This window comes from Eleutherodactylus coqui, chromosome 2, assembly GCF_035609145.1.
Source record: "Eleutherodactylus coqui strain aEleCoq1 chromosome 2, aEleCoq1.hap1, whole genome shotgun sequence".
NCBI lineage: Eukaryota > Metazoa > Chordata > Amphibia > Anura > Eleutherodactylidae > Eleutherodactylus > Eleutherodactylus coqui.
The window spans coordinates 131,835,143-131,846,488 of NC_089838.1; the positions used below are offsets into that span (position 1 = coordinate 131,835,143).

General features: G+C 42.1%; 1 protein-coding gene across 3 annotated transcripts in view; it reads right to left on the reverse strand.

Moving 5' to 3' along the window:
* The window catches only part of LOC136611737 (uncharacterized protein C3orf20-like), a 29,643-nt gene extending 18,481 nt beyond the window's left edge, over positions 1–11,162 (reverse strand). For 2 of the 3 annotated variants that reach the window (XM_066591547.1, XM_066591549.1), the window contains exons 1-6: positions 10,762–11,162; positions 9,400–9,520; positions 7,716–7,847; positions 7,521–7,631; positions 2,468–2,621; positions 831–1,077 (exon numbers count right to left, since the gene is read on the reverse strand). In XM_066591547.1, the coding sequence (XP_066447644.1) occupies positions 831–1,077; positions 2,468–2,621; positions 7,521–7,631; positions 7,716–7,847; positions 9,400–9,520; positions 10,762–10,934 (938 nt within the window). In that variant the 5' untranslated portion in view covers positions 10,935–11,162. The remainder of the gene's footprint in view (positions 1–830; positions 1,078–2,467; positions 2,622–7,520; positions 7,632–7,715; positions 7,848–9,399; positions 9,521–10,761) is intronic. The other variant, XM_066591548.1, reaches the window with a different exon arrangement.
* Between the last annotated feature and the right edge of the window lie 184 nt (positions 11,163–11,346).

Genomic DNA, 11,346 nt, shown 5'->3' on the forward strand with positions numbered 1-11,346 from the left:
ACTAAAGACATTCAAAAAAAATAAGTTACTATATTAAAAATGCTGCAAAAACTTTTATAAAAAATGCCACTAATACTTGTAATGCACTATAAGGCCTCATGTCCACGGGGACAGATCAGCAGTGGGTCACCCTCACGCGTGATCAGCGCCCCATAGGGATGCATTAAATACCTGCGGGTGTCATTTTCCCCTGAGGCGCAGATTGCGTGTGCGGGAAAACACCCGCAGCATGCTCTATTTTAGTGCAGGTCTCCCATGGGGACGGCTCCTGCAGGCTTCTATTGAAGCCTATGGAAGCCGTCCGGATCCACGGCACACCTGCAGGTGAACTCCTGCTCTCCGGTGCGGGAGCGCGGGAGAGCAGGAGTTCCAAAAAAAAAAAGAGTGCACGGCGTGCCGAGCACATCCGCTGGGCCAAAGAAAGAAGATCCGGCCGCGACGGAGGGCAGATACGCAGCGTCCGGACAGGTAAGTCAATTCTTTTTTTTAGGCCTCATGTCCGTGGGAAAGGAGGGACCCGCTGCGGGTATCTGCATAAAGAATCCGTGGCGGGCCTGATTTTCCCTGTGGACATGAAGCCTAAGGCCTTGTTCACAGCGAATTTTTTTAATGTGGATTCTATGCTGAAATCTACAACAGTTTTACTTTATAATAAATGTAATCATATTCCGTACTGTAGTTCATGTAATATAAATTTTTCAGTGCGCAGATTTTAAGATCCACCTTGAAAAAAATAATAATTGGCATGTCAAATGTTGATGCGGTTTCTGCACAAATTCTGCCTGTTTGGATGTCACTTTGAGTTCTGTGTACCTTAAATGCTTCCATACCTAGGAGAAGCAGAGCTCAGCGATGTTTCCCATCTCATTTTCCGAGGATGTGCAGGGGCTGATAGAAAGCGGCCATGCAGAATGGCACTTTCTTTCTGTAGTGAGCTCTCTACATCTGTTTCTGTGACAGGCTGGGACTTAAGAACAAGTGATGTAACCGGGAATACAGCAGCAGACTGGACTTTCCTCTTTCTTGCTATTTTTGGAGGTGCTTCAGACATCTTCTGTATGTGCGGTGAATCAATACCTGCAAAATTACATTACCTCACCATCAAGTCCCCTCACTGCACTTATATAACTACAATGCTGGAACAGCATATAGAAATACACAATAGCAAACCAAGTGCAAAAATAAAAAGGATACACATTGATGCCATTAAATGTGCATTAAAATGAAAATTACCCTCAGCAGCCAAGCTAGGATAAAACCTTCTAAAGCTCCCCCAAATTGAAAAATAATACATTTTGTAAATGATTGAACTTTGGTTATGAGGAGCAAAAGCATTATTCATATCTAATGGCTTTTGGTTTGAAATGTGATAAAGTGATCACAGGATTTCCTGCTGCTAGGACCCCTGGAGATCAACTGATAATACCAGTGAGAAATCACTGAGCAGGGAATATGGCTTACAAGTTACAACGTATTCATCATTGTACTCTGAGCATTATCGGAGTGTGTAAAACATAGGAACTAGGGCTGTAGAAATAGGCAATAACGGCTATCAGCTCTCTCCCTTCCACTCCTGGTTGGCTGTACTCCACCTCTTCCATGACATGGCTACTATTAACACTCCCCATGACAAGCGTGCTCATTGGAGTTGTGGGGATTAAACCCCTAAAGGGTGCATGTGCAGAGTGCATTTATACAGGTCACAGAACTCTAAGGGCGTATTTGCTTTCAGAGGGTTAATCTTCATAAGTCCAGTGAGCATACTTGTCAGAAGGAGTACTAGGCCGCCTGCACATGGCCGGATTTGCAAATACCGGCCATAGCATGCTATGTAAAACCGCTTCTTCCTGCCCACGAGCGGAAAGCAATTGCAATTTTCCACTCTCGGGGGGTAAAAATCACAGCATGCTCTATTTTAAGGCAGATTCCACGTGGACAGCTTTCATTGAGGTCAATAGAAGTCGTCCAACCCACGGCCCTTCTGCAATCATCATTGTGGAAAGGTCGCAGGATCATAGCCTAGCGCCGGCGTGGCATTATCTGTACTGCACATGTGCGCCAGCCAGAGCATCTGCAGTATACAAAAGAAGACTGTGGAAGGATACGCAGGGGTCACAGGCCAGGCCAGTCTTTGTTTGCAGTCGTGTGCAGGCAGCCTAAATGGTAGTCATGTCAGGGAAGAGGTGGACAACAGGCAGCTGGGAGTGGGACAGTGGACTACAGGCACTGCCACCCCATTCAACTTTATAGGATTGCCAAAAATAGCCAAGCACTTGTACTTGGCTATCCCCAGCAATCTTATTCAAAATGAATGGAGCTGCACCGCACATGCATGATCACCGATCCATTCAAGCTCCTCCTCACTGCAGGAGGTGAATTGAGGAGAGGGGACATGAGTAGGTGATAAAAGTTGATTCTGGGAATACCTCCTTAAGAATTCTGAATAAGAATAAGGCAAGGAACTCACCTGAGGCCAAACGATAATGCTCCATCCAGTCATCTACAATATTTCTGATTTTTCTATGAAGTTTCCTGAGCTCAACAGCTGCATTAAAGTCATTTGAAGGACTAATGTGAACCTCGGGAATTACAAGTGTCTTTGCCAGATCTGATAAAATTGTCTTAAAAAATAAATAATATTAATTAGAAGTCAATGATGTCTTAAGCTCACATTTCCTTATAAATAATAATCCATTAGGTAGAAATTGCACATTTAATGGACTTGATTGTACCAGGCCATTGAGCTAATATAAGATGTGTACACACCAAGAAATGCTGTTGGCCAGATACTGGTTCATTTAATGACTATCCTTTCCACAGCCATAGAGCACATAATAGTTTTCTGAAAACTATTTAAAAAAAGAAAAGTATCTTTGTTACCCATATCAACAATCACAGTGCAGCACTCATTTTCCAAGAGCACTATAAGAAATTGAAGATGAGCTGTGATTGGTTGCTATGAGCAACAAAGACACTTTTTCTTTTAGACAGTTTTATAAATCTTCCCCATAGAGTATGTCCTGGACTCTCACTGTCTTAATTTATTCACCTGCTTCAACAGTCACATCACATGCTATACATAGCAGTATCACCACTGAAGCCTCTGATTGGCTGAGCAGTAGTGTGCACAATGAATGACACATGATCACTGCAGCTTCTTGCGGGATCTCAGCAGCAGGGACTGAGCCTCCTGCACTGGATTGGGGGGGGCTATTTAGAGAGTTCAGTATGCATCAAATTCCCTGACGTTATTTTTCTTTTTCAGTTCTGGAAAACCCCTTTAAGTTAAAGTTCCACCTATGAACTCACAAAAAGTTAAATTTCATGCATGTATTTCATTATAAGCTATATATTATGTAACTAGTTCTATATAGCCAGAGGTGTAATATAGCTACAGCCCTGTACATAGGAGGTAGGTTGGATGCTTTAAAGGACTTTCAGCATTATAGGGGTATTCCAAAAACTGACTTTTATCACCTATTTAAAGAGAGGGTTCCTCAAGGTAGAAGCTTTGACTTTGGGGGATTGGGTCCAGTGAGAAGCCTTATGGCCTTAATCAGATGGGCCGGGGGTGAAATGTAGCAAGGCAGTACCAAACATGGACAGGAGTGGACATTTCGGCGGGTTATGTGAGGAAATGTCCAGCAGAGAAGGGTTTTCTTCTGATAATTAATTAATCATCAAATACGTGGGTGGGCGTATCTACAGAAGAGAAATTCTCTGGTGTTGCAGAGTGACTAAAAAAACACAGTTCAACCATTGCATATTTGTTTTATGATGTTAAACATCTGACGTTTTTCTCAGTAAACCATGCAGTATTAATAAAGAGATATTTTTATAAGCAGAGCCTTTATGGAAGTAGCAATACCATACTGCAATACTGGCTTTAGCCAGCAGATGGTGCCATTGCACAATGGCAGAAAGATAAAGCACCCCAGGAAACCCTGAATCTAAAATTGGAGTGGAAAGTGTTAGGAATTGATAATAAAAAGAACCCCTACACATAATTGTATCACCACATTCATAACAACTAGAGATGAGCGAGCGTACTCGTCCGAGCTTGATGCTCGTTCGAGTATTAGGGTACTCGAGATGCTCGTTACTCGAGACGAGCACCACGCGGTGTTCGAGTCACTTCCATTTTCTTCCCAAAAAAGTTTGCGCTGTTTTCTGGCCAATAGAAACACAGGGAAGGCATTACAACTTCCTCCTGTGAAGTTCCAGCCCTATCCCACCCCCCTGCAGTGAGTGGCTGGGGAGATCAGGTGACACCCGAGTAATTAAACTGGGGCCGGCCGCGGCTCACCACAGATGCACGCTGAGAGACATTAGGGAAAGTGCTGTCCTGCTGTAGCTGCTATAGGGAGAGTGTTAGGCTGTTATCTTTGTCTTCAAGAACCCCAACGGTCCTTCTTAGGGCCATATCTGACCGTGTGCAGTACTGTTGAGGCTGCTTTTAGCAGTTTTGCACATTTTTTTTTTTTGTATATCGGGCGTGCAGACCATAGCGTCCTCAGTCTGCAGTCATTTTACTGAGTATAGGGGCAGTACTGGTGAGGCAGGGACAGTGGTACAGGGAAAGAGATATACTGGCTATGTAGGCAGTGGCCTTTTTCAAAAAAATTGGAAAAAAAAATCTTTGGGCTGTCTGTGACCGTGTTCAGTTTACTGCGTGTCTGCTGGGGGTATTAGTCGCTCACTATTACCCAGCTAGGTGTTACTGCAGCCTTGCGCATAATTTTTTCTGGCTGCACTGTGCTTTCAATAAGCACAGTCATCCTCCAACAGGGAAATCCATATACAGGCTATAAAGGCAGTGGGCTTTTTCCCAAAAATTGGAAATAAAATACTATATTTGGGCTGCCTGTGACCATCTTCAGTTTACTGCGTGTGTGCTGGGGGTAGTAGTCGCTCATTATTACCCAGCTAAGCCTGTGACCGTCTACAGTTTACTGCGTGTCTGCTGGGGGTAGTAGTCGCTCATTAATACCCAGCCTTGCGCATAATTTTTTCTGGCTGCACTGTGCTTTCAATAACCACAGTCATCCTCCAACAGGGAAATCCATATACAGGCTATATACGCAGTGGGCTTTTCCCAAAAATTAGAAAAAAATATTATATTTGGGCTGCCTGTGACCATCTTCAGTTTACTGCGTGTGTGCTGGGGGTAGTAGTCGCTCATTATTATAGCTAAGCCTGTGACCGTCTACAGTTTACTGCGTGTCTGCTGGGGGTAGTAGTCGCTCATTATTACCCAGCTAAGCGTTACAGCAGGCTTGCGCATAATTGTTTCCTAGCTCTGCTGTGTCCGTTACATGATCGCCGTCATCCCGCCAGAGGGAAAGAGTATACATCTATACGCTGCATACGGTGTCTGTCTGGTTTTTCACCTCACCATTTTAAAAAATTTAAGCAAAATACTTAAGGCCTACCACTGCCCTTTGGCCACTTAACTGGTTCTGCGCTGTGAATTCCAGTAGCTCAGTCATACGCACCTAGGTCTCACTACAGGCTTGCGCATAATTGTTTCCTGGCTCTGCTGTGTCCGTTACATGATCCCCCTATACTGTGCTCCCCCTATACTGCTGCTAGTGATATGTTACTGGGGCCTGTCTAGACTGCTACTACTACTGAAATGGAAGTAATACTGTGCTCCCCCTATACTGCTGCTTTGAAATTGTTACCGGGGCCTGTCTTGACTGCTACTATTACTGAAATGGGCGGTTGGGCAGCATGTTACCCAGGAGAAGTGGCAGCGGAGTGTCATGCAGGCAGTGATTGTGCTTTGTTGGAGGTAGTGTGGTGCTTAGCTAAGGTATGCCTTGCTAATGAGGGTTTTTCAGAAGTAAAAATTGTTGGGGGGGGGGGGCACTCTTGCCGCTATTGTGGCTTAATAGTGGGACCTGGGAACTTGAGATGCAGCCCAACATGTAGCCCCTCGCCTGCCCTATCCGTTTCTGTGTCGTTCCCATCACTTCCTTGAATTTCCCAGATTTTTACAAATGAAAACCTTAGCGGAGCATAGGTCCCATACAAAAATGCTCGGGTCGCCCATTGACTTCAATGGGGTTCGTTACTCGAAACGAACCCTTGAGCATCGCGGGAAGTTCGACTCGAGTAACGAGCACCCGAGCATTTTGGTGCTCGCTCATCTCTAATAACAACCCATATTATAAAATATTGCATTATTTATCCAGCATGGTAAATTCCATTTAAAAAAACAAACAAACAATATCTTCCTTGCCCAAAAATAAATAAAAAATGGTATATACCATACCTCAAAATTGTACCAATAAAAAATACAAGTTGTCCCACACAAAACAGACCTGATACAGCTGTGTCAAATGAAAAATAAAAATGCTCTGGTCCTGGAATGTGGCACCACAAAAAAGTCTTTGTAAAAAAAAAAGTGTTTATATTATGCAAATGTGATAAAACACAATAAAACCTCTACAAATTTGGTGTTGTCATAATTGCAATGATCTTTAAAATAAAGTTAAATTAATACTTATACCACACTGTGAACGCCATAAAATGTAATTGCAAAAACCAATGGTGAAATTGCTATTTTTCCATTGTCCCCAGCAAAAAAAAATTATAAAAGTTATTTAATACTTCATATGTTCCCAAAATTGGTTTCTATAAAAACTATAACTTGTCTCACAAAACATAAGGTCTCATACAGTTACATTGATGAAAAAAAAAATAAGTTATGACCAATGGAACACAAATGGGGATACCATTTACTAAAATTAGGTATGTTACAAAGGGGTTAAACATGTACTCAAGGCGAGTTTTGAGTTCTGCGTCAAATATATTTACATCAGACAAATTCCAAATCTACAATTTTAAAAAAAGGACATTTTCCAATTTTAATGTGACTGTTGCCCCCCAACAGTCACATGGGGTGCCAATAAGGGAGCTAAAAAATTAATTACAAAATATAGACACAATACAATAAGACTTTTATAGCATAGCCACAGGAAATGCCATAAAAGTCTGATAGGTTTGGGTCCCATCTCTGGGACCCACACTTATCTTGAGTTTGGGCCTCCACCCTGAATGCAGTGGTTGGGGTGGTCAGAAGGATGAAAATATCCAAGTACCCACAACTCCCATAGAAGTCAATTAGAGTGATGCAAACAGCACAGCACAGTGAGCCATGCTGTTTCTGCACCCCGGGAGTTGCGCAATACCGCAATAAGACAGAGTGGGGAATTTAAAAAGAAACAAGTCACACTGTGCATGACAGCATGCATGAGATACAATGTCATGCACAATGCACGATCCCTGCCATGTGCGGCGATAGTCGGCTCCCACGGCGGTAAAACACTGCGTGATCTGTACACAGTTTTACGCATACTCCCGTGGGAATGAGCCCGAAAGCTGATGGCTCAGAACAAATACTGTATGTTGACATAAATACTGTATAGTAGACACCTGATCTGACAAATAAAGGTAATGTCAGTCTCATGAGCTGGAAAGCTGCAGTCTACATAACAAATGAGCATGTTACTTACAGCTTTCTTTGGACTCCTCTTTATGTCCTTGTCCTTTGCTTTCTTTTTGTTTGCTTTGGCCATTTCTCTTGCGGTTCTTGATGAAAAATTCTCACTTGTCATTAGCTGGCCCTATAACAAAGGGTTTAATACACAATATATCTACCACTTGCCCAAAATGATTATAAAGAGTCTCCTGTATGTATATAAACGTACCAAATCTTCAGTCTGCGGAGGAGGAACATCCACGATTGGTGAGAGGGATAAACGTACGGTTTCATGCTGCCACCTGAAGATTAGGCTAATAGCATACTGGCCAGCAATCCTAACAGAGACGTGTCCATTAACCTAGTTACAGAGACAATAGTATTCATGAGCAAAACATACAATAGAAATGACTGTATACTCTATAAATATGACTATATTCCAAAGGAATTATATTACATAGTATGTTAGGCTGAAAAAAAGTCAATGTCCGTCCAATGCAGCCTGTCCCCCCTCCCCCCTGTTGATCCAGAGGAAGGCATTGCTATGTGGGATGCAAGCAGATGGAAGAGGAGGACAAGCAGATTCTGTCTTGTGTTCTGTCTAAGGCTGTATTCACAACAGCGTTTTTCTTGTACGAGTGTTGTGCATTGCGAGATGTACAAAACTCGCACGAAAATTGAACCTAATATTTACAATTGGATCTAAAAAAAAAACTGCATATTTACATGTGCGATTTTTCTCTTGTAACTATGCTGCAAGACAGACAAATTGCAGCATGTGCTATTTTCAGGGTGATCTTGGCCATTATTTTCAATGGGACCTGAAAAAAAACAAATCGCACAACACTCACAAGCAGATGTGATTCTTCATTTTTCCCATTGAAGTAATTTGCAAAAAACTGTGAAAATCACCTGGACTGCGGTGTGATGCATTTTTCTCACAAAACGCTTTGCATTCGCATAGAAAATTGCTGGAATACAAGCACGATATCGGTCCGAGTTTGTGTGAATCCAGCTTTATATAGAAAACTAACTAAGGGTGGTTTCACACTTGAGCTGGGGTTTCTTCTTTCCTGCTCCATTTGGGGACAACAAAAGGGGAGTGCTCACAACCAGAAATCTGTTGGGAACGGATTGTCCAATGATGGAACTGAACAGCACCAGATGGACCCCTTTGACTATAATGGGGTCCACCTGTTTTCTGTCCTGCCCTCTAGTATTTTTCTGGACAAAATAATACAGCATGCTGCACTATTTAGTTCAAGATTTGGGGACAAATCTGCGCTGGAGGCTTTGAATATAGCCTCCAACCCAAATATCCACAGAGTCTAAATAAGGTCAATGGTTTTTTTTTCATTGATTGTAGCTACACACAAGAAGCAGGGGCTTTTACTGACATGCTTGGGTTCTGGGAATGGCAGCTGTGAGATATAAAATGGTACAGGGTAGTGATAAGAGAACCTTTGAAAAGTTCTGTTCAGGCGATTTCTCAAACTTTTGCAAAAAGTTCGGTTTAGCCCAAATTAGTTCAAACTGAACTGGAAATTTACCGAAAATTGTTGCATAGCTCTGTCTAGGAGCTATAAAAGCCCTATATAACACTCAGAGCGTTATACAGTGCTTTTATTGCTCTTAGAAAGTATCATGTATCAAGTGTTCCAGACTAGTGTTGAGTGAACCGAACCAGTAGAACCCTATTTTCGTTGGAACTTTGTTGAAAGCTCAGTTCGGGTTCATGCAGAACTAAACTTTTAGCAAAAAGTGCAAAACAAGGTTCTACTGGTTCAGTCCACTCAACACTAGTAAATGGTAAACAAAAATGATAATCTAAGGTTAATTGCAAAATTAATGATTCCATTATGATATTGCATTTTATTCCTTCGTCAAAGATCTATATTTGATGGTCATTTTACCTGCACTGTAAAGGGATCAGACAGTTTGCCTTTTTTGGGCCAGTCCCATTCCTTTATTATTTCTCCTTCTTTATTAGTCAATACTCCTCCAACTTGGTTGTATTGCAGTAGAAAAACATTGCTACAGAATAAAACGACATGTGATCTCATACAAAATGTCTAAGAAACTGATGTGGTTATTTTAACAATATACCATATTTACTCGAGTATAAGCCTAGTTTTTCAGCACATTTTTAATGCTGAAAAAGCCCCCCTCGGCTTATACTCGAGTCAGGTTAAAAAAAACAACAAAACCCCGCAATACTCGCCTCCCAGCTTGTGTCTGTGTCCCCAGTGTGATGGTCTCCCCACGCGGTGCGGCAAGCTGCTTGAGAATTCTCCCCTCTGTGATCTCCCTGCTCAGATTTGAATTGCCCCGCCGGCTGTCATTGGCTGGCACTCGATCCAATCACAGCGCTTACTCACACAGCGCTGATGGTGGGGGAATTGAAAATTGAGCTGGGAGATGAAAGTGAGGAGAAGTCTGAAGCAGATTGCCACACCACCGGGAAGACCATCGTGCTGGGGACACAGACGCCGGCTGGGAAGTGAGTATTGCATTTTTTTTTTTTACCTAGTATATACTCGAGTATAGCTCGGCTTATAATCAAGTCAATAAGTTTTACCATTTTTTTGTGGTAAAACTTATGGACTCGGCTTATACTCGGGTCAGCTAATACTTGAGTATATACGGTAGGTAAATGAAAATAATAGGTATAAAATGTATCTCATCGTTTCTGTACAGCTGTATACCAGTACATTAAAGTGTAGATAACTACATCATTGCATATTGTATACATTGTACATATGTGTTTTATGTGGTCTGGTAAAATCACCAAATAAAGAAACCATAAAGTAAGGGCTTATTCACACGAGTGAGCGAGTTTTGTGTGATGCAATGCGTGCAAAACTCGCATGAAATGAAATCCATTCTTTTAAATAGATTCATTCAGACAAGCGATTTTTTTTAAATCGCAGTATGTTCTATCTTTGGACGTTCCCTCGGAACACCTCGCCCATTGTTTTCAATGGGACCTTATAAGCCATTGTGTGGCACTCTCATGCCGTGCAAAGTGCATGCAAGTGCGATGTTCGCCATTGAAGGAAACAGGAAACACTTGTGATCCTAACATGTGCGTGAAACACACTTGCAAAGATAACAATTTCACAAAAGCAATACGACGCAGTTTTATATCAAAAACACAGTTTGATGATGGCACTCGCCCCTACGAATAAGCCCTAAAATAGTGGACAAGCTAATACACCAATATAATAAACTCATGTATACTTTCTTTATATACTTTAATATACTCAATTACTAACCTCTCAGGACAATGAATGCTGCCATGTCCAAATGGAGTGAATGTGCCCAGCGTGGTCTGCTCGGGGGAATATATATTTGTATAGAAACCTCCACAGGACAAGCCAGAGTAGCTCTGACACACAGCCAGATGTCCAGAAGGATAAATAGATTGTGAGTTAAGGGAAGATATCATACAATTTCAAATGCTAATATAATCATGATAGATATGTATGTGCCAGAATAGGTCTGCAATATAATTGTATATGTGTGGTATGGCCACACCAGTATATTATATGAATTTGGTATGTGTGATCATACTTAGGCTGGCTGCAAACAGGTGGATTTTTGATGTGGAATCCAGAGCAGGCGTCCGCCGCCGGGTTCCACAGAAATACCTTCCATAGCATGCTATGGAAAAGTGATTCTTCCTGCACACTAGAGGAAACCAATTGCGGTTTCTGCTAGGAAAAATTGCAGCATGCTCTATTTTCCTGCAGTGTCTGCACAGACGGATTCTATTGAAGTCAATGGAAGCCATTGACATTGCAGACGGGCCGTGGGTTCCTTGGGAAAAAGCAGGAGTTTAAAAAAAAAAATCTGTACTG